At 48.7% G+C, this 22,848-nt stretch overlaps 1 protein-coding gene across 1 annotated transcript; it reads left to right on the forward strand.

The window, feature by feature from the left end:
- Nucleotides 1–12,273: 12,273 nt before the first annotated feature.
- PIANP (PILR alpha associated neural protein) lies at nt 12,274–18,821 on the forward strand. The gene is made up of 6 exons (XM_081588135.1): nt 12,274–12,490; nt 14,673–14,729; nt 14,932–15,443; nt 16,213–16,294; nt 17,077–17,298; nt 17,579–18,821. The coding sequence occupies exons 2-6, from the start codon at nt 14,713–14,715 to the stop codon at nt 17,598–17,600; spliced, it is 855 nt and encodes a 284-aa protein (XP_081444261.1). The 5' UTR covers nt 12,274–12,490; nt 14,673–14,712; the 3' UTR covers nt 17,601–18,821.
- Nucleotides 18,822–22,848: the final 4,027 nt, after the last annotated feature.

Genomic DNA, 22,848 nt, shown 5'->3' on the forward strand with positions numbered 1-22,848 from the left:
TCTTTTAATTTCATGATTGCAGTCACCATCTGCAGTGGTTTTGGAGCCCAAGAAAATAAAGTCTGTCACTGTTTCCATTGTTTCCCCATCTATTTGCCATGAAGTGATGGGACCAGATGCAGGCAGAGCAGACTACAAGTGCAAAGCCTCTGTGATGAGAACATACTTGATGAGTTTGAGGAACAGCATGGGGAGGCCTGTGTGGCTAGAGCTGAGTTGAGACCAGATGGGATCTGGGACCTGGGACTGCTTGCTGCAGCACTGCAATGCTTGCATCTGGACACACTTCTCCTGGAGCAAGCAACAAAATATGAAGAAACTATATGGGGCCAAAAATAACTGCGTGCATGCACAGTTGGCGTAAATTATGAACAAAAAGATACAAAAAGACCAAAAAAAAGCAAATGGCCACTTCTGAAGATCTGGGAGAAAAAACAGTGTCAGGAGCAAAAGCAGGGTACTGCGAATGCCCCCGGCACTCAACACCACAAAGGGATGGGCAACCACCCAAGACACCCCTCTCCCAACCCCCTGGACACACCTTATCCTTATCCCATATGAGAAACCAGCTTCCTCCTTCTCTCCCAGAGGAGGACAAGAATCTGTTCCTTGTTTTTGCTCCCTCCTGTGGCCGCAGAAGCCCCAGTGAAGGCTTGCCTGAATTGCTTCTTTGGCCTTTAGTCAATTTCTATTGACTGGGGAAGGCCAAGAACCATGGTCAGTATCAGAGTGACCAAGGGAGAGAAGTATGGGCTGAGATGGAAGACAGAGCACCGTGGCCAGGTCATATCAGTCCTTGTGGGCTATTGTAAGGACTTTGGTTCTTACTTTGCATGAGATGGACAGCTAATGGAGGATTTGACCTTTGACCAATGGAGGATTTGACCTTTGCTGCAGTGCTGCAATGATTGCACCTTCAGTAACAGGATCTGACCCACATGTTTAAAATATTGTGATGGTTGTGTGAACAGAAACAACGGGTTTATTTAGGAGCCTACTCCAATGGGTGGTTTAGTCACTAGGTCATGTCTGACTCTTGCGACCCCATGGACTCTAGCCTGCCAGGCTCCTCTGTCCATGGGATTTTCCAGGCAAGAATACTGGAGTCGGTTGCCATTCCCTTCTCCAGGGGATCTTCCCACCCCAAGAATTGAACCTGAGTCTCCTGCCTTGCAGGCAAATTCTTTACCGACTGAGCTACGAGGAAGATCCATGACCTCTCCTAAATCTAGTCTATGGTGACTTGTTATAACTGCTTGAACTAAGACATTCTCTTTGGATTCATGAAGAACATCTCATAGAATCACAGAATGTCAAACAACCTGGAAACAGCCTCTTCCAGGCACCTCTGAATAGACGCTCATTTCACTTCCTTGAGAGAAGCTCTTCAAATCTCTGAAGACAGGACCATATTACGTCTTCCCTTCTCCTGGCTAAACACTGCTGGCTCCTAAGATCTCTTTTCAGCTGAAGTGGTTCTGGGCCCTTTGCCCTTCAAGTTGCTCTTTTCTAAGCACACTCCAAGTGACCTTTATTTGTTTCAAACTGTTAAGACTCAGCACTGAATAATACACAGCCCTTGATGCTGCCAATGATCTATTCATCCACACCTTTTGAATATGATCATTTGACCAGCTAAGAATCTGCCTGCAGTGCAGGAGATGCGTGTTCAATCCCTGGGTAGGGAAGATCCCCTGGAGAAGGGCCTGGCAACCCACTCCAGTTTTCTTGTCTGGGAAATCCCATGGACCGAGGAACCTGGTGGGCTACAGTCCGTGGTGTTGCAAAGAGTTGGACACGACTAAAGTGACTGAGCATGTACTCCAATGACTCAGGAGAGAGGTAGTGGTGGCTTAGGTGAAGGTGGTAGCAGTGAAGGTGAGTAGCAGTTTAAAGCTGAGGTGAACATAATTTGCAAATGGATGAGATATGAGATATAAAAGGAAAATAAGGAGTTAAAAATTACATCCTTCAGGCAAGTTGCACCAAGCTTTCAAAGTGCAGCTCATTTTAACCTTATATAAACTTGTCCAAAAATGAGGACCAGAATTACTGTGATAACTAAACCAGAAAAGGGCAATACTAGAAAAAAAAAATTACAGGCCAATCTCACTTATTAACAGAGATACAAAGATCTTCAATAAAACACTAGCAAACTGAATCCAGCAAAGTGTAAAAAAGATAATACATGAAGACTAACTTGAATTTATGTCAGGAATTTAAATGTAGCTTAATATTAGAAAATATATTCATTTTATTCATCATTTCAGTGTATTAAAAGAATAAGTCACACAATCATCTCAATAGAAAAAGCATGTGATGAAATCAACATATATTTGTGGTAAAAAAAAAATCTTTTTTTAGAAAACTGGAAGGGAACTTGTGGGAATTCCCTGGTAGCCTGGTGGCTACAATTCTGGGCTTTCATTGCCGTGGCCCAGGATGCCGTGGCCCAGGTTCAATTCCTGGTCAGGAACTGAGACCTTACAAGCCACACAGCGTGGTCAAAAAAAAAAAAAAACTAGAAGAGAATTTGTGACTGATAAAAGAATGCTTGGTATCGCCAGTTCTATTAAAGGAAACACAGCATGTATCATTTACACAAAACATGAAATTGTGATTGCATATGTAGAAAATTCAAAAGAATCTACAAATAAATTATTAGAATAAAGGTTTGCTTAAGAAAATACAAAATCAATTAGTATATTTATATATGAACAACAATTAGATGATGAATAATTTTAAACGTTATCACTTGGCAATATTAGGAAAAATATCAAATATCAAGGTATAAATGTAACAAAATATGAGACTCACATGCAGCAAATTATAATTTATTGTGAGACACTGAAGACCTAAAATATATGGAGAGATATTTCACAGTCATAGATTAGAAGTCTCAATATCATGAAGAAGTCAGTTCTCTCTAAAGAGATTCACAGATTCAGCACAATCCTAATCAAAATCCTAACAGGCTTTTTTTTGTGGGCGTATGAAACTGACAAACTGATTCTAAAATTTACATGGAAATGCAAAAGGCCAAATATAGCCTCTTGAAAAGAACAAGGTGGAAAGACTTGCTTTACCAGATACCAGGCCATAATTACAAAGCTACAATAACTACGATGGGCTTCCTTCGTGGCTCAGATGGTAAAGAATTAATCAGCCAGTGTAGGAGACACCGGTTCTATCCCTGGGTTGGGAAGACCCCTTGGAGAAGGAAATGACAACCCAATCCAGTATTCTTGCCTGGGAAATCCCATGGACGGAGGAGCAAGGTGGGCTACAGTCCACGGGATCGCAAAAGAATTGGACAAGACGGAGCAACTAAACCACCACCATCACCAGGGATTACAATAGTGTAGTGTTGACACAAGATAGATAAATTGACCACTAGAACATAAAACAGAGCTCAGAAACAAATTCACAAATATATAAACATGGTTTCTGATAGAGTTTGCACATTTGAGCAGGAGAGAAAGATACAATTTCAACGTTGCTGTGACAACTGGATATCTATAAGAAAAAATAAAACGGAAGCCCTATCTTAAGCCATATACAAAAATTCATTCCCCACTATGCTACATTTAGTCTTAAATGTAAAAGTTTCAGATAATAATGTCAAGGAGTTTCCTGGTCACTTAATGATTAAGGTTCTGGGCTTTTTCTGCCTTGTCTTGGGTACAATCCCTGGTCCAGGAACTGATACCATCAAGCTGTGCAGCTTGGCAAAAAAAAAAAAAAAAAAATAATGTAGAAAAATTTATTCATGAATTCAAGGTAGGGAAATCTTTCTCAAGACAAATACACTAAGCATAATGGAAAAGATTGATACTTTTGACTACATTAAAATGAAGAACATCTGTTCATCAAGACAAACCACAGAATAGAAGGAAGCATTTGTAACATCATCACTGACAAAGGATGTGTCCCGGATGTGTAAAGAACTTCTACAAATGATTAAGAAAAAAAATCCTAACAATAAAAATAATAAATGTGAACGACAGAGTTGAACTGGGCTTCCTCAGTGGCTCAGAGAGTGAAGAATCCAACTGCAAGGCAGAAGATGTAGGTTCATTAGATCACTGGGTTGGGAAGACCCTCTGCAGAAGGGAGCGGCTACCCACTCCAATATTCTTGCCTGGGAAATTTCATGGACAGAGGAGCCTGGCAGGCTACAGTTCATGAGGTCCCAAAAGAGTCCGACATGACTGAGGGACTAACACTTCTCACTTTTTCAAAGAGTTGAACTAGCACTTCACAAGAGGAAATCCACAAGGTCAATGAACATATAAATGAACATAATAGCCAACCTGATTAGTGCTTAAAGAAATGGACGTTAAGACCATACTGAAATATCACTGTATACACCGAAATTTTAAAAAAAAAAAAAAAGGGAACAAAAGAAAGACCCAGTACAGCCAACATTAAAAAAACAAAAAGAAAAAGGAAACAAGAACAAAAGAAAGAAGCCAGCTATTATGACAACAACATTGTACTATATAGATCCTGGCCAGCACAAGCAGAGGGAATTAAAGGCATCGTGTTGGAAAGGAAAAGGCAAACGGCTGTCATTTGCAGATGACGTGATTGTCTTTGTAGAAACTTCCAAGTGTATGGAAAAGTTAGTATACATAAAAGAGAGCTTATTCACACTGTTGGTCTAGAAATCAATATTGAAAATCAATTGCATTTCTATATACCAGCAAAAGGCAATTTGAAATGTAATCTTAAAAAAACACCGTTTACCATAACAAAAGCAATAGAGTGCCTAGGAGTACATAAAACAGAAGATGGGAATTATCTGTATGTGGAAAATGATGCAAGCTCATTGAAAGACACTGCTGTTGTCGTTCAGTAGCTAAGTCGTGTCCGACTCTTTGCAACCCCATGGACTGCAGCACACCCAGCTTTCCTGTCTTTCACTATCTCCTGCAGTTTGCTCAGACTCAAGGTCCAATGAGTCGGTGATGCCATCCAACCATCTCATCCTCTGTCGTTCCCTTCTCCTGCCCTCAGTCTTTCTCAGCATCAGGGTCTAAATAAATTGAGACATATCCCAAATATATGACAGGAAGTTTCAGTATCAAAAAAGGCATCAATTTGTCTCCAATTGGACTTTGTATTCAATGCAATTTTAATCAAATCCTGTAGAACTTGACAAGTTGATTCTTAAATAAAGCAAGTCGAGAAGTGGCGAGATACTGTAGAAGAGTATATTGGTAAAGTTGTGTTCACTCTAGGAGATATCTAGATTTATTTTAAAGCCATAGTATTTAAGAAAATATGTTTCATGTGCAGGTTTTTTTTTTTTTTAATTTTTTTGTATTTATTTATATTTGGCTGTGCTGAGTCTTCGATGCTGTGAGGGCTTTTCTTTAGTTGCAGAGCATGGGTTTTTCATTGTGGTGGCTTCTCTTGTTGCATAGTGCAGGCCATAGCATGAGCAGGCTTCAGTAGTTGCAGCTCTTGGGCTCGAGAGCACAGGCTCAGTAGCTGTGGCTTGCAAGTTTAGTTACTCCAAGGCATGTGGGATCTTCCCAGACCAGAGATTGGACCCAGGTCCCCTGCATTGGCAGTCAGATTCTTTACCACTGAGCCACCAGGGAAGCCCTCATGTGCAGGTTTTTAAAAGCTGACCAGTGGAACAAAATAAGAGTGTCAGAAATAGATCCATATATATATGGAACTTTGATATCCAACACAGTCAGCAAAGCAGATTAGTCAGAAAAGAGAGACTATGTAATAAATAATGGTGGATAACTGATTTTCCATATTAAACAATGAAAAATAGACCTTTGTAACACACTATATACAAAAATTGATTCTAGGTAAGTTTAGAACATAAGTATAAAGAGAAGTTTAAAATCTTTTAAAGATTGTGTAAGAAAATGCCTTCCTGACCAAGAGGGCAGAGAGTGATTTTTTTAATACAAGATGCAAAAAGCTTAATGGTAAAATGAAGGGTTGATAAATACGCCTTTATTAAAATTAAGAACTTCTGATAATCAAAGTATATGATGAAAAAAACCAAAGGACAGGTCACAAATATTTTCTCAGAGGAGAAGATATTTACGACACATTAAATCAATAAAAGATTAATATCCAGAATATATAAAGATCTTCTGCAAATCAATAAGAAAAACATAAAACCCAAATGATCAGACATTTCCCAAAGGAGAAAACCCAAAAAACTGTTACATATATGAAAAGATGCTCAATTACATTTTTAGTTAGAGAAATGCCAAATAAACCACAAGAAGATATTACTGTACATCTGCTGGATGGGCAAGACTTACAAAGTCTAAAAATACAAACGTTGGAGAGAATGTAGATCAATGGGAACTCAAATATTAATGGTAGGGGTGTAAACTAAAAGAACAATGTGGTATTCTTTTTCAAAGATAATTATTCTTACACCTCAAAACCTAGCAGTTTCACTGTTATATTTATACTCTAGAGAAATTCTTGTAGCATGCAGAAGACATAGTTATGTTCACAGAAATACTGTTTATTATAGCAAGAAATGGAACAATTCATAAATCCATACATGGGAGAATACATAAATTATGATACATATCACATATCCACAGTGGCATGGTATACTCCAGTGAAAATCTATGAGCTCCAACAATATGCAACAATATGGACAAATCTTAGAAGCATCATATTAAGTGGGAAAAAAACTTGTATTAGAAAGCTACATACAATATGATATTTTTAGAGTTTGAAAATAAGCAAGAAAGACTGGTTCTAAATAGGAAAAGGAGTATGTCAAGGCTGTATATTGTCACCCTGCTTATTTAACCTATATGCAGAGTACGTCATGAGAAACGCTGGGCTGGATGAAGCACAAGCTGGAATCAAGATTGCTGGGAGAAATATCAATAACCTCAGATATGCAGATGACACCACCCTTATGGCAGAAAGTGAAGACGAACTAAAGAGCCTCTTGATGAAAGTGAAAGAGGAGAGTGAAAAACTTGGCTTAAAACTCAACATTCAGAAAACTAAGATCATGGCATCTGGTCCCATCACTTCATGGCAAATAGATGGGGTAACAGTGGAAACAGTGGCTGACTTTATTTTTCTGGGCTCCAAAATCACTGCAGATGGTGACTGCAGCCATGAAATTAAAAGACGCTTACTCCTTGGAAGGAAAGTTATGACCAACCTAGACAGCATATTAAAAAGCAGAGGCATTACTTTGTCAACAAAGGTCCATCTAGTCAAGGCTATGGTTTTTCCAGTGGTCATGTATGGATGTGAGAGTTGGAGTATAAAGAAAGCTGAGGGCCGAAGAATTGATGCTTTTGAACTGTGGTGTTGGAGAAGACTCTTGAGAGTCCCTTGGACTGCAAGGAGATCCAACCAGTCCATCCTAAAGGAGATTAGTCCTGGGTGTTCACTGGAAGGACTGATGTTGAAACTGAAACTCCAATACTTTGGCCACCTCATGCGAAGAGCTGACTCATTTGAAAAGACCCTGATGCTGGGAAAGACTGAGGACAGGAGGAGAAGGGGACGACAGAGGATGAGATGGTTGGATGGCATCACCGACTCAAGTTTGGGTAAACTCTGGGAGTTGGTGATGGACAGGGAGGCCTGGCGTGCTGCAGTTCATGGGGGTTGCAAAGAGTTGGACACAACTGAGTGACTGAACTGAAGTAACATATTGTTTAAACTTATATCCATTTGTGAGAAATTTTTTTTTAAAAGAGTGGAGGGAATTCCCTGGCTGTCCAGTTAGGACTCTGCGCTTTCACTGCCTAGTTTGATCCTGGTCAAGCAACTAAGATCCTGCAAGCTGTGCCAAAATAATTTGGACTTCCGTGATGGTCAATTGGCCAAGACTCTGAGTTCCCGATGCAGGGGGCCCAGGTTAGATACCTAGTCAGGGAACTAGATCCCACATGCCTTGTGTCATGGCCAAAAAATAAATGTTTTTTAAAAAGGATGATTCCAAGATTTTTGCCCTAACCAACTGGAAGAAGGGAGATGTCATCTATTAAGAGAGGAAGTGGACTTTCCTGGTGGTCCAGTGGTTGAGAATCTGCCTGCCAATGCAGGAGACACAGGTTCCATCCCTGGTCAGGGAAGATCCCACATGCTGCAGGGCAACTAAGCCAGTTTACCACAACTAGAGCCTCTGAGCCTCAACAAGAGAAGCCACTGCATTGAGAAGCCCTAGCACTGCCACTAGCGAGTAGCCCCTGCTCACCACCAATAGAGAAAGTCTGCATGCAGCAACGAAGACCCAGGGCAACCACAAATAAATAAACTATTTATTTATTTTTAAAAAGAGTAAAGATGTAGAACAGTGTAGATAGTATGGCAAGACTATGTCAAATATATAGGGGAATAAGAACTAGCATTATTATTTGCTTGTGTGGGAATAAAAGACTCTGGAAGAATATGTAGAAATGAGTCACACTGAAGGCAGAAGACGGGAACTGGACAAGCTAGTGGACGGGCTGAGAATGAGAACTTTCACTACACAGCTTTGTGTATATTGGAAAGTTTTTTTTGCACATGGGGAAATGTATTGCCAATTCAAAAGAATACATTACAAAAATTAAAGTTTAAGTTGATAAAAGAGAAAGAGAAGGAATGGGAGGAGAGGTGAAAGAGCAAGTGAACAGAGAGTATCTTCTGTGATCTTTGCTGTAACGGAAAGCAGAGAAGGACTGATGCTGGAGGAGAAACGTGGAGCTAAGGAAGGTTTGTTTCAAGCTAAAGCTGCAAGAAGTTGTAGTGTGTTTACATGCTGCTGGGCATAATCAAGCAGAGAGAAAGAAGTGATAATGCAGGAGAGGGAGAGACAGTGGCTGGAGTGATAGCTTTAGGTGGTTGAAAAGGGCCTGGGATCCCCCACAGAAGGAGAGGTGCAGCTGGGATGAGGTGGTGGAAGTGGGGAAGTTCTCTTCTCCCTTTGTATTTTCTCAAAAAAGCAACAAGCAAGATCATAAGCTGAGAGTGAGAAGAATTCAGAAGAACTGGACATTTGAGGACAGGAAAGCGACAGCAATTTACTCTGACAAATACTGGGAAGCCCCAGTGAGCCCAAAGAAGTTGATAAAGATACCAGCAGAGCCAGACACGAAGAGAGAATTTATAGACTGTGGCGTGTGGGAAGGTCCTCAAATTCATCTAAAGACACGTGTATCACTTTGTGTTTCATTGTCTCCCTGACTCCATTCTAAGTTTCATGAGGACAGTGATGGCTTTGTTCCTGCTCTCCGCCATGCCCCAGGCTGTAACCCAGTATCCAGCCTATAGCAGATGTTCCAGAAATAGTCCCTGCAAGAATGAATCAATCAGGAATACCTGAAATAAGTCATAATGACCCAAAGTACTCAGCATAAAAGGCACTTAGACTGGTAGTGAATATTCACTTGATAAATTTGACCCACACTCATCATATAATGAGGCCTTTCACAGCATATTCTCAGGATGCAGCTGGGGCTCACTGGGGCCCAGGACACAGCATGGGGTGCACACCCAGCCTCACATGACTGTGTTTACATAAAATGTGCACCATTTTTCCTGGCCACAGGGAGACACTAGGAGGAGGGCTCACTCACTGCCTTCTGACCTCAGAATGAAGGGCTGTCAGGGACAGATGAGCAGGAGGGCAGTCACTGCAGATGCTGATCAGAACAGCAGGTTTCCTTCTGGGAGGCTAGCTCGTCAGGTTAATAATAATAATAAGGCAGGAGATGAGGGGTGAGAATCTAGAGGGGCGGGAGTGCGAGCAGAGACTTGACTTAGAGCATTCACCACAGGGCAGAGATCAGAGAGGGCAGGCGATAGACAGAAAAGGCAGGTGAAGAGCAGGGGAGAGGATGAGTGGGCAGGAGTCCCAGGTGAAGTTCACTAAGCAACAGATACTGAGCATCTACAATGCGCCAGGCACTGAAGAAGGATACTGATGAACAAGGCAAATGAGGTCTTTGTTCTGCAATGTATATGGGGGTGGGATGGGGGAGGACAATAAACAGGAAACAAATATAAGATCATTTCAGAGAGTGATGAGTTGGAAAGACAGTGAAACCTTCTGATGAGACAGAGTGGGTGGCTGAATGACAAGAGGGACCCAACAAGAGGAAGATGAGGGGGTTGGCAAAGGATTCCAGGAAGTTGGAATGAAAAGTACAGGGGTGTCAAGAGGATAATTTCAGATGTTTAGAACTTTTAGAAGTCCGGGGTGGGGGGTCCAGGAAGGGGAACACATGTAAACCCATGGCTGATTCATGTCAATGTATGGCAAAAACTATTACAATATTGTAAAGTAATTAGCCCCCAACTAAAATAAATAAATTTATAAAAAAAAAAAAAAAGTCCGATCTGGCACATCGTTTGAATATTGAGGAATACTAGTGAGCAGACCTCTCCTAACAATCCAGATTTTACTCTACGTACAATGAAAAGCCCCTCAGATATTTTAAGCAGGCAAGGGTTAGTTGCTCTGATGTGTCTGACTCTTTGCGACCCCATGTACTGTAGCCCACCAGGCTCCTATGTCCATGGAATTCTCCAGGCAAGAATACTGGAGTGGGTTGCCATTCCCTTCTCCAGGGGATCTTACCTACCCAGGGATTGAACCTGGGTCTCCCGCATTGCAGGCAGATTTTTTACCATCTGAGCCATCAGGGAAGCCCAAGAAGGCAAGAGAATGATATAATTTAGATTTTTCAAAACATGACTAGATATTGTGAAGACTAGTTTATAAAAGGCAAAGGCAGAAGCAAGGAACCAGCTAGGTAATCACTTCATTATTTCACAGAGAGCAGATGGCTTGGACCAGGGTGATAGCAACAATGATAAAGTGGATTTCCCTGGTGGTCCAGTGGTTAAGACTCTGTGCTTCCACTGCAGGGGGTCCGGGTTCTAAGATCCCACATGACACTCAGCGTGACCAAAAAACAATGACGGAGAAAAGGAGATGGATTTGTGGTATATTTTGGAAGTAGAGCTCACAGAACTTGCTGGTAACTAGATACAGGGTGGGAATCAGAGTGAAAAGGAAAAGGTGGGGAGGATGTTTCCTAGGTTTTTAGCCTGAAAAGTGGAAGCCATCGTATTCCAGGATGGGGAACACTACTGAGAGAGAAATGGACTGACCGGGGCGGAGGGTAATTCAAGACATCTATTTTAGCCACATGAGCTTTGCATGGCTATTAGACATCCAAGTGGAGATGTCAAGTAGGCTGTTGGATAAATGAGTCTGGAGCGTTGGATATAAATTTAGGACTCGCTGACATTTACATAGTATTTAAGCCCTGGGACTGGATGACATCACTGGACAGAGAATGTGGAACGAGAAGGGGGCCAAGGACTAAGCCCTAGGAAGCTCTAACATTTAGAGGTCGAGCAGAAGACGTAGAAGAAAAAGCCAGTGAGAATGAAAGGAAACTAGAAGAGCATGGTGTCTGCTCACAACCCAAATAAAATAGGGTAACCTGAAAGACAGGAGGGGTAGGACAGGGTGAGATTAGGGGCTGGGGAAGCCCATTTAGCTCGAGAGGTTAGGGAAGGCCTCCTAGAGGGGGTGACATAGGAACTAAGGGAAATTTTAATGACATGAGTGAATCACTGTGAGAAGCCAGGGGAAAACGGTCCAGGCAGTGGGAACAGCAAGTGCCAAGGCCCTGAGGCAGGTTCACCTCCTCTGATTCTAGGAACATAGATCAGGTCCAGTGTGGCTGGGACATGAAGAGGGATGGGAAGGGAAATCCGAGAGCTCCCTGGGGGACCAGGTTATGCGGGGCCTCCTAAGGCACAGTAAGGACCTGGGATACTCTGAGTGCTAGAAAAGCTGAGTAATGCAACTCGGTCCACTTATTTGAAAGATCGTTTGGGTTATTATGGGAAGGATACACTGCAGCTCGGCCAGAATGGAATCAGGGGATCCAGCTGTTGTGATAATCCGAGGATGGTGCGAGGACATCACTCCCACCCTCATCTCATCTCATCCCCCAGCAGAGGCGAAACAGAGTCGGGAACCCAGAGCTTCGGGTGACTCAGAATCTCAGAAACTCACTGGGGCAACCACGGGTGTCCACGGAGTTGGGGTGAGGGTGGAGAAGCCCGCACCAGGAACCCGGGGAATCGGACGGTCGCTCACCCTCCGCTGCCCTCTCCCATCCTCCTCCTGGGACGCGGCCGGGCGCGACTCCCGAGGCGCGGCAGCGGAAGGGTTAAACAGAGCGGGGGGAGGAGGAGAGGCGGGGACCGCGCGCTCTGAGCTGCCGCGCCGAGCCCAGTCGAGCCGAGCGCAGCCCGAGCCGAGCCGAACCGAGCCGAGCATCTCCCGCCGCCGCCGCCGCCGCCGCCCCGCGCCCTGGGCGCTCGCCCCCCACCCTCTCCTGCACCCCGTTGCCCTCAGAACCCCCCGACCATGCCCCGTGCCCGACGCGTTCCCGCGACCCCCCAGGCTGGCGCAGCCCCGAGCGCCCGTAGCCGTCGCGCCGCCGCGCCAGGCATGCAGGTGAGCGAGAGGGCCCCCCACGTCCCCACCCGAGAGAGCCCGGCCCTGCCCTCCCCGACTCCGCGCCCTTCGCCCCCTAATCCTCCCGGCGCGGCCCCCCGCCCGGCTCGAGCCTCCAGCCCAGAAGCTCCCCTCGCCCGCCGCGCTCCGCATCCCACCGCGGGTCCCGACTCCGTCCTGCCCTCCTGCGCAGAGGTCCCGGCAGCTGCCTGCATCCCGCCTTTGGCTCGGCCCCTCGCATCCTCCTGCCTCGACTTCCCTTTCTGCTCTCGGCGCTCCCTCCCACGCAGCCCCCTCGCCTACCTCCTGCTCCTCGTTTCCACACACACCCCCACCCCACTCATCGCTTTCCAGCGGGGTCCAGGGAGCGCGGGCCTACGGGAGGGGTGGGCTCGCGGCCGCGCTGGGGATGGGCCCTGCTCCCCCAGCCCCAGACTCCCGCCCCACCCCCAGCTCGTCTCCTGCGCACAACAGGTCGGTGAGGAGCAAGGGGAGGGTGGGGGTGGTGCGCCAGCCGGGCGACTGCGGGCTTCCTGGAGGGGGTGACTAAGGGGTGCGGGGTCCGGGGACTGGAGTTGACGTTGGTTGGGGCGGGGGGATGCACAGGCAGGAGAGGCGAGTGGGTCCCGGCGTCAGCTGGCCACAGCTGTCCCTGGGAACCCCTCTCCGTTCCACTGGCTTCCACTCCTTCCTCGGTCCCCGCAGCCTCGCTCTCTTCCCGGCTTCCTCTCGCGTCTTCCCACCAGGCCCCCTTCCCTGCCTCTCTCCGTAGCTCCGTGTCTCTTTACGTTGGAAGAAACAGTTTCCAACTCCTCCATCTTTGCTGTTCCCCAGTCCCTTCCTTGTCTCATTCTGTCCTCAGTACCATGTCGTCCCCTCCCCTCTTTCTTCCTCCCCATCCCTGGTCTCCGTCCCTCTTCTCCTCTCTCTTTCCGCGGTCTCCACTTCCCCTCCTGTCTGGACCTTTCCTTCCTCTTCCCCTGGCCCTTCCTGCTTCTCCCTGCCTCCTGCAACCCCGGAACCCTCTCAGTTTCCCTCCCTGACCTTTCCTCTTATGCTCAGCATCCTACAGCTGTCCATCTTTTGTGCGCGCCCCCCACCCCAGTCCATTCTTTCAGGGACCAGCTCCCCCCCAACACCGTCTTCCTCTTCACCTTTCTCCTCCTTTCTCACGCCTCACCAGCCTTCCAACTCTCAGCCCATCACCTCGTCACAGCTCTCCCCACAGCCCACTTTCCCAGTCCCTTCCCCAGACTCTCCCACCTTACTCCTTGTTATTCTCTGAGAGCGCTTCATGTCCAGATTTGTACCCAGAAACCAGAGGACACTGAATGTCACATCCTCATTCACTGGGGAGCCTGCTGCCTCCCCCTGGGTCTGCCACCCTCTTTCAGAACCTCCTCTTTCAGAACCCTCATCCCGATGTCCTCCTCTTTCAGAACCCTCATCCCGATGATTCTCCCAGACTCTTTACCCCGGAGAGCTACATTTGAGGGCCTGGCCTCTCCCAAACTCCACTTCTTCTCAGAGGGCACCTATGCGTTTGGATGACTGAACACTGAGCAAAAATTACATTCTGTAGTTTTCTCCCACCCACCTCTCCCTTTCTTGTCTCTTTCCTTCCATCCCTCCATCTCCGTTTCCTTCGTTTCCTTCGCTCCTGAAGATGCAGATTCCTGGGGCAGTTCACTTCTCAGAGAAATGCTTCAGAGGACAAGTGGGGTGGGCAATCTGGGATGCTCCTCTCTGTGCAGCCCCACACGTTCACACACTCACTTCGATTGACTTCCTCTTCCCTACCCCCTCTCAGATGCCCTCCCTCGCGGTAGGTGCTCAAGGAATCACAAGGTTCTTGGCTCTAAATTAAGATCCAAGAAAAGCTAGGAGCTGTGGGCAGAGGAAGTGAGAAGGAAGGAAGCCAGAGAAGTGAAAGTAGACCCTGGGGTGGGGAGGTAACAGGGACCTGGGAAGTTGCAAATAGGGACTGGGGGCTAGACAGGTGACTGGTCTAGGAGTTTTCTCTCCCCTCCTCAGGACAATGCTAGGCAACTGTGGGTCCTGAGTGGTGGCAGCGTAGATGGCAGCTGCAGCTGGGAGGGGAGATGGAGGTGAACCGGGAGGATGGATGACTGGGGAGGTCCTTGGGGCAAGCTTGGGATGTGACAACCCCTCTCTCCCCCAGTAAAGGCTGAAAATCTGAGTCACCGCTGAGGATCTCAGACATGGAGTCCAGGATGCGGTAAGTTTGGAGGAAGCTTAGAGGCCACATTCCCTGGGGTTTTGACCCTTTCCCTCCTAGGCCCACCCAGGGCTTTCCATCCTGAGACTCGACCCTTGGAAGATGGGAAGTGAGACATGTCTTCCCACGGCCACTTTTTGCACAGAGGAAGGAGGCAGCCCAAGATGGCCTCGGACTCATCACTCTCTCTCCCTTCCCACAGGCCTGCATTGCTGCTGTCCCATCTCCTCTCTCTCTGGCCACTGCTGTTGCTGCCCCTCCCACCGCCTGCTCAAGGTTCCTCCTCCTCCCCTCGAATCCCACCAGCCCCAGCCCGGCCCCCTTGTGCCCGGGGAGGCCCCTCGGCCCCACGCCACGTGTGTGTGTGGGAGCGGGCACCTCCACCAAGCCGGTCCCCTCGGGTCCTAAGATCACGTCGGCAAGTCTTGCCGGGCACCGCACCCCCGGCCACCCCATCAGGCTTTGAGGAGGGTCCACCCTCATCCCAGTACCCCTGGGCTATTGTGTGGGGCCCTACGGTGTCTCGAGAGGATGGGGGGGACCCCAACTCTGCCAATCCTGGATTTCTGCCCCTGGACTATGGTTTTGCAGCCCCCCACGGGCTGGCTACCCCACACCCCAACTCAGACTCCATGCGGGCTGATGGAGATGGGCTCATCCTTGGAGAAGCACCTGCCACCTTGAGGCCCTTCCTGTTCGGGGGCCGCGGTGAAGGTGAGTGGGAGATGCTGGGAAGGGATATGGACAGGGCGCTGGTTGAAGACTCTCAGGACAGCAACAGGGGTCCTGTGTGTCAGCTCCTTCCACAAGTGTGCCAGGCCCTGGGCTGGCACAGGAGGCCGAGAGGAAGATGTGTCTGAGCCTCGGAGGAGCTCAGGTCCACTGGTGAAGACAGACGCTTAAACCCTCGGGGATGAGTCAACAGTAATACACATTCTAATAGAGGCATGCACAGCATGTTTTCAGGCAAAGAGAAGGGAGAGACTACTTTTGCCCAGTGATCAGGACCCCTTCCAAGAATTGACATTTGAGCTGGACCCTGGAAACAGTGGGAGTAGTTCAGGCAGAGGAAGGCCCTGCAGGATGACACCTCGACTCAGGGCGTGCAGACACAGGCCAGTGGTTTGGGGGCGGGGCCAGAGCAGAGATGGACATTTCCACCTGCTAGTTTCCATGCAGAGAGAGACAGAGGTTCTGAGAGGTTCTCTCTAACCTTGGAACTCCTTCTCATCCCATATATACAGAAGATTTGGGGAAGTGGAGAAAAAAGATTTGGGAGGGAAAGAGCTGAAAACTCTGGGGAAAGCTGATAATAAAAATAAAGCAGGGAGTCTCTAAAGAAGCAGAAAAAGAGTTGGATGATGTGGCTTCCAATGGCAACACCGCTCAAGCTTCCTGAACCTACAGCCTAACCCCACCCCCAACCCCGCTTGGCTCCCCCAGCCCCAGGCCTCCCTAAGACTTTCTCCCTGCCCCCAAGCAGGTGTGGACCCTCAGCTCTATGTCACAATTACCATCTCCATCATCATTGTCCTCGTGGCCACCGGCATCATCTTCAAGTTCTGGTAAGCCAGCAGGAAGGGTTTGCTGACATCCCCATGAATGTTTGGCTGGAAGGAGCCTGGGTGGCAGTTTTGCTGGGGGTGGAATAGGAAGTGGTGGATTGAGGCAAGACCTTGGGGAAAGATAGGAAGGATCTGAGCAGGGGAAGCTGTGAGAAATGAGCTCAGGTTCCTGCTGGGGAAATACAAGGAGAGTGGGAGAGGTAGGGAGATGATTGTGAGCACAAGTTGGGGGGCTAGGGTGGCCATCTCTTGTTCCCATTTCCTCCAAGGCCCATTCTGCAGGGCCCTTCTTAAGGCCGCCTTAAGGGGAGGAGGGAGAAAATCCCAGCTTTTTGCATGTACTTAATAGCAGGTCACTCAGTCCTTCACACTTTACTGCAAGACTCATTAGACTCAGGTGTCCAGGTCATTAGCTGACTTTGAACTAGAACTAAACCTGCCAGGCGCCTGCTGCGGAGAGAAATGGCTCTCTGGGTATGCATGGGGGAGGGGCAGTTCTGGGGGACTCTGTGTGTCCATGGGGAGGGGGCGCTCATTCTGTGGCTCTGGACCAGGTGGGAGGCTGGTTTAGATTCCCAAGTCCCCTGGGGGCACGGGGACAGGAAGTGGTTTTGTGGACAGGGTCTGAGGATCTGGGGCATAGGGAACAGTTAGAGGTTGGTTCCTCTGCTGTTGGATGCTGTGGGTGCCTAGGGGAGGCTGGGGGGTGACCAGCGCCCTAGGGGGCCCAGGCTGGGGACTTCTTGAATGAGTGAGAACCTCTCTCCTTCCGGGGCCGCCAGCTGGGACCGCAGTCAGAAACGGCGCAGGCCCTCAGGGCAGCAAGGGGCCCTGAGGCAAGAGGAGAGCCAGCAGCCCCTGACTGACCTGTCCCCAGCCGGGGTCACTGTGCTGGGGGCCTTCGGAGACTCGCCCACCCCCACCCCTGACCATGAGGAACCCCGAGGGGGACCCCGGCCCGGGATGCCCCAGCCCAAGGGGGCACCAGCCTTCCAGCTGAACCGGTGAGGGCAGGGCAGAGGGCAGGGAGGCGGACAGGGGCTGTGGGTGGGGCGCTCCCCGCCAGGTGGGTGGGGAGGAGGCAGACTGGCCCACCCCAGGAGACTGGACCTCTGCTCCCTGGGGGGCCCCTCCCATTTCCCTGTAGATCTATGTCCTGTTCTCATGCTGCCATTTTACTCCACCTTGCCCTCTTAACCTCCATCCTTTTTATTTCTTGAACTGCCCTCCTGATTCTGGCTTGCCCCTTGGTTCCTGACTGTGCCCTTTCCCTTTTCCCTTTAGGATTCCCCTGGTGAATCTGTGATGTCCCCCAAGGTTGGGGCACCGCCAGGCAGGGGACCAAGGGCCCGGCATAGCCCCCATCCTGCTGAGGGCTCGGTGGCTGTGGGCGCTGCAGCCCTGCCTGGGCTCACACCTTGGGAACACTCGCTGGCCCACAGGCAAGCCCAGCTGCTCACCCTCCTTGAGGTGGGGGCCTCACTTATCTGTGGCTTCTGGCCCCCCTGTCCCCACCCTGGCACACTCACATGAGCCTTGCACACTCACCTCTCCCCTCTCAGGCCATTGCACACTTACGCTCTTGTACAGCCAGTCTCCCCACCTACACCCCCCCTCCTAGGATCCCCTGCGTCCTCCCTTTTGTCTCACACTTTTCACTTCCTCGATTTTCACTTTCTTTCCTCCCTTGTCCTGGTCCTGCGCTCGGCCCATCACTTGGCCGTCAATGGGTGTACCTCTCATGTGCATTTCCCGGCCCCTTGTTGTGGTATTGTAATTGTCGTGCTCACACTCCACTTCGTGAACACCCACGGGTGGAGTTTCTGTGTCCCCTGCATGCGGCCCCAGAGTGGGGTGGGAGATGACCTGGGGGCTCTTTGGGGCCCCATCTGTCCCAGTCCCACCCCACACCACGTCGTGGGTTTTACCATGTCCCCCATCCCACTCTAAGGATTCCCCTGTGGAAATGGGGAGTCATGAGGCTCCCAAAACTCCTCCCCAGCCCCACTGCTAAATTCTGTTGTCTGGGAGATGGCTTTTGGGGAGCCTCCTGCTGCACTGCAGGAGAAAGGGGCCCCCATTTGCCCTCCCCTGCCTCCCAAGTCCTTCTGTCTCTTCTGTCCTGGCTGTCTGTGCGTGTCACTCTGAAACTCAGAGCCCCCTTTCCTCCCCCCCGTCCCCCCCAATCAAGTCCTCCACTTCCCAGTCCCCCTGAGGGTCTCCCTAACTCCACCTAGGCTGCCAGGGACCGGGGCCAGCTGGTTTAAGGCCAGGGGGAGCTCTGCCTCCCAACCTGCCCCTCCCTCCCTCCTTGGTTCCTCCAACTCTCCTGCCTTTTGCCCCCTCCACCCCTCAGGTTTGTCCCAACTTCTCATGGCTTTCCCACCTTCCTTCCTTCTTTCCTCTCTTACCTGGCTCCTATGCTGTGATATATATTTTTGTATTATCTCTTTCTTCTTGTGGTGATAATCTTTAATTCTTGTGGGATGTAAGTTTCAAAATTTTCAAATAAAGCCTTTGCAAGATACCTGAGTCCCCTGGTTCTGCCTCATGAGCCCCGCAGAGAGGAAAGGAGGAAAGGCGATGGGCAGCCAAGAGGGAGGAAAAGGAGGATAGAGGGGTGACCCTCCAGACCCGAGTAACCTGGCCTGCTCTGACCCGGAGTTGGGGTTTGGGGGCTTTGATCTGGGATAGAGCTGAAGGAAGAGACACTGACGGGAGCAGACCTGACGAGGAGCAGCCGGAGCAAACGGGAAGAGTGGCTTGTTAATTACCAGCGAAGGTCAAGAGACACCATGAGAAAGGAGGCCGAAGCAAAGGGACACTTCTGTAGCAGCTCAGGCGATGGCGCCAGCCAGAAAAGGAAGAGGAGAGCTGATAAGGCAGATGGAGGGTGAAGGGCAAAAGGAGAAGAAAAAATGGAGCAATGGAAACAAGACGAGAGGGAGCCGCAGGAGAGAGGCTTGCTGCCCTGCTTGCTTTATTTTCAGCCTTGCTCCCTAACCTGCCCCCACCCACAGCTGTCCCCCAGAAGCCCTGTGGTTAACTCTCATTAGCTTTTCCTGCTCTGCCCTCTTGAAGAGGCACTGCTGGGGTGTGGGGGTGGCATCGAGGGGTGTATTTGAAGGAGGGAACACAGGCTGCCCAGCTGGGATCAGTCACCTCTGAGCCCCCAATTGTAGGTTTGGCTCTTGTAACAGCCCTGCAAAAGCCCACACAGCAGCCTCTCAAGTTGTTGCTAGGCTTTGTTGCCATGGTAACCATCCAGGTCCCATTTCTCCCCCCCACCCCCATCTGTGCCCCACTTGCTCCCTGGAAATGGGGGAGCTCCAGGGAGGAGAGGAGACAGTCACAGGTAAGTGGGGGCTGCCCTGGCCTCTGTTGGCCTTTGCATATTTACTTCTGCAGCTAGAATCAGGAGTGTCTATGTGGCCATAGGTGCGTGTTTTAGGGGCTGGGGAGCTTTACTGTGTAACACCGGTGAGGTGTGGCTGAGTCTACGCAGCACACAACGGTGAGTGGGGAGGAGGGAGTGTATTTCTCAGGATCAGAGCAGTATGTGGATTCAGGGCGTCAGACTCCCTAAGAAAAAGAGGCAGCAGAGCCAGGCCAAGGAGTGATGAACCAACTAAAAGCAGAGGTGTGAAACAAACACACTGCTGAGGGAGCTCAGAGTCAATCCAGTGGGACCTGAAGAGACTCCAGCCTGCAGCTGGTGAAAGGGACAGGGCTGGATGGGACCTGAAGTGCAGGAAGAGGTGCTGCTGGGATGGGTTGGGGCAGCGAGGGAGGGACCCAAGGAATGGCGGGGGAGGAGGAGGACAGGAGAGGAAGCCTCATGAACCTTTCTCTTCCTTCCCCAAAGTAATCTAGTCCCTGTTAGGTCGGGGTTGGGGGAAGAGGAGGCACTGAAGGGGAAGAGCTGAAGTGCCTGGACAGCACTTGTCTCTTACCACCTTCCTCTTCAGAGGGACAGTGTGACCCCGAGGCTCATCCATATGCAAAAGGCACGCATAAAGGCCCCTAATGAAGAGTGAATTAATTACTGCCTGATTAGACTGCTGTTTCTCTAAATTTAAATAAATTAAAACACACCAGCAAGAAACAGGAAATCCTTAACCTGTTCTTTCTCCCCAAATGCCCTCCTTCCCTAGGGAATGTCAGATGGTGGGGGAAGGACAGAGGAGAAAGATGTCTCCATCTTCTGAGTAGTCTTAAGGAATGTTAGTGGCTCAGTCGTTTCTGACTCTTTGCAACCCCCTGGCGGGGACTATAGCCCGCCAGGCTCCTCTGTCCATGGAATTCTCCAGTCAAGAATACTGGAGTGGGTTGCCATTCCTTTCTCCAGGGGATCTTCCCAACCTGAGGATCCTCCTGACCCAGGAATGCATCCTGGGTCTCCTGCACTGCAGGCAGATTCTCTCCCATCTGGGCCACCAGGGATTCCTGTCTTAAGGAATGATCCCAAACTACATCCCATTATCAAGCTAACCAGTAAGAGGCCCTGGAGAAGAATCCTAACTTTATCTCTTGTAGAGTTGAAACTGAAACTATGGGGCCTGGGAAGGTCCTGGAGGGCTGCAAATGGCCGAGAGTCACTGCTCAGTCACAGACCAAGAACACAAAGAGTGGCCATACTACCCCTTTGGTTCTTGGAGTCCGCACATCAGTACCTACCAGGACCAGCATCTCTCATCTCTATGCTTCCTTTGCCTCCTGAGCTGTTCATCAAATGACTAAGCCAGACTTCTCTTAAGCATTTTTCTGGAATGCTTACCATTATGGCTCAGACAAAACCAGGGAGTGGGGAAGCCCCCAGGAGGAGGGATCTCCCAGGCAGAGCTCAGGGTGTGGAAGTGATTCAAGATGGAAACAGTGTGCCAGCTGGAAAACCCCAGGCTAAAATTAACAGCCCTCCTCCCCCCTACGCCCCACATTTCCCTCTCTAAAGCTTTTCTCCAAGGAGTTCAAAGCACTTAAAACTTGCTTCTTACACCAAGGGCAGGAGGAGCAGGGCTGACATTGGAGACACCGAGGCCCAAAGGGGTACCAGTTATTGTAAACAGGAAAAGAACAGGACTTAACAGTGACTACTGCCATTTTGCTCCCGCTTTTCTATCTCAGCCCCCAAAGTCAAGGTTTCTCAAATCATCCATCTCTAACCCATAGAGCAACTAGGTCAGTTCATATCTGCACCTTTCAGACCCTTATTCTGCCAACTGTTGCTCCTGGGTTAACACAGGCTGATTACAGAGTCCCAAAATATGATAAAGAGAGCACTTCAAAAAAAAATTTATTTTTTTTAACACTAAAAACATTTTTGTATTGGGGTATAGCTGATTAACAATGTTGTGATAGTTTCAGGTGAACAGTGAAGGGACTCAGCCACACATATACATGGATCCATTCTCCCTCAAGAAGAAGGCAATGGCAACCCACTCCAGTACTCTTGCCTGGAAAATCCCATGGACGGAGGAGCCTGGTAGGCTGCAGTCCATGGGGTCGCACAGAGTCGGACACGACTGAAGCAACTTAGCAGGAGCAGCAGCATTCTTCCTCAAACCCCCCTCCCATCCAGGCTGGCACATAACATTGAGCAGAGTTCCATGAGCTATACAGTAAGTTTTTGTTGGTTGTCTATTTTAAATATAGCCATGAGTACATGACCTTCCTAAAGTCCCTAACTTATCCCTTCCCCTGGCAACCAGGAGTTCCGTTTTCCAAGTCTGTGAGTCTCCCTCTAAGAGAGCAGACACTTTTAAAATGATAGTTATAAGCCAAAAATACCTATCTTCTCTTTAAATATTTAATTGAAATTTTTATTTTTAGGTGTCTTTTGCTACTTCCTTGCTGTGACCTTGGGAAAAATCACAAGTCTTTATAGTCTTAGTTTCATTATCTGTAAAATTTGGCGTTACAGTTATTCCTATACAGGTTATTTTGATCTCTAGGCAAGGAACTATTACTGCTAATAGGAGGCAGTTTGATTCTGTTTCACTCAAAACAGAGCTGAGCCCAGAGGGATTCAGCTCAGATCTGGGGCAGCCTGGTGGCAGCATTCATTTACTCAAATAACATGTATTTATTTAGCATCTACTGTGTGCTCAGCAAAGCAGTGGGAGGGTACCATGTATGAAACAGTTCCTCCTGAGCTGCTGACAATTTTGCCGAAAAGTTACATGAAAGAAATTGAAAGTGAAAGTCACTCAGTCCTTTGCGACTCTTTGCGACCACATGGAATATACAGTCCATGGAATTCTCCAGGCCAGAATACCCGAGTGGGTAGCAGTTCCCTTCTCCAGGGGATCTTCCCGACCCAGGGGTCAAACCCAACCCGGGTCACCCGCATTGCAGGCGGATTCTTTACCAGCTAAGCCACCAGGGAAGCCCTATAAATCACAATAAAAGTCAATAAATTTTGTTCATGAATGAATGAAATGGCTAAGCTGAATGACAGTAAGAGGATTGCTAATGGGGTTCCCTGCTTGGAGTAACTTCTTCACAGGCCACATCTCTGAGCCACCAGGGAGGCGGGTCAGCTGGTAGAGAATCCA

Source organism: Giraffa tippelskirchi, chromosome 4, assembly GCF_054371585.1.
Source record: "Giraffa tippelskirchi isolate mGirTip1 chromosome 4, T2T-mGirTip1v1.2.pri, whole genome shotgun sequence".
Taxonomy (NCBI): Eukaryota; Metazoa; Chordata; class Mammalia; order Artiodactyla; family Giraffidae; genus Giraffa; species Giraffa tippelskirchi.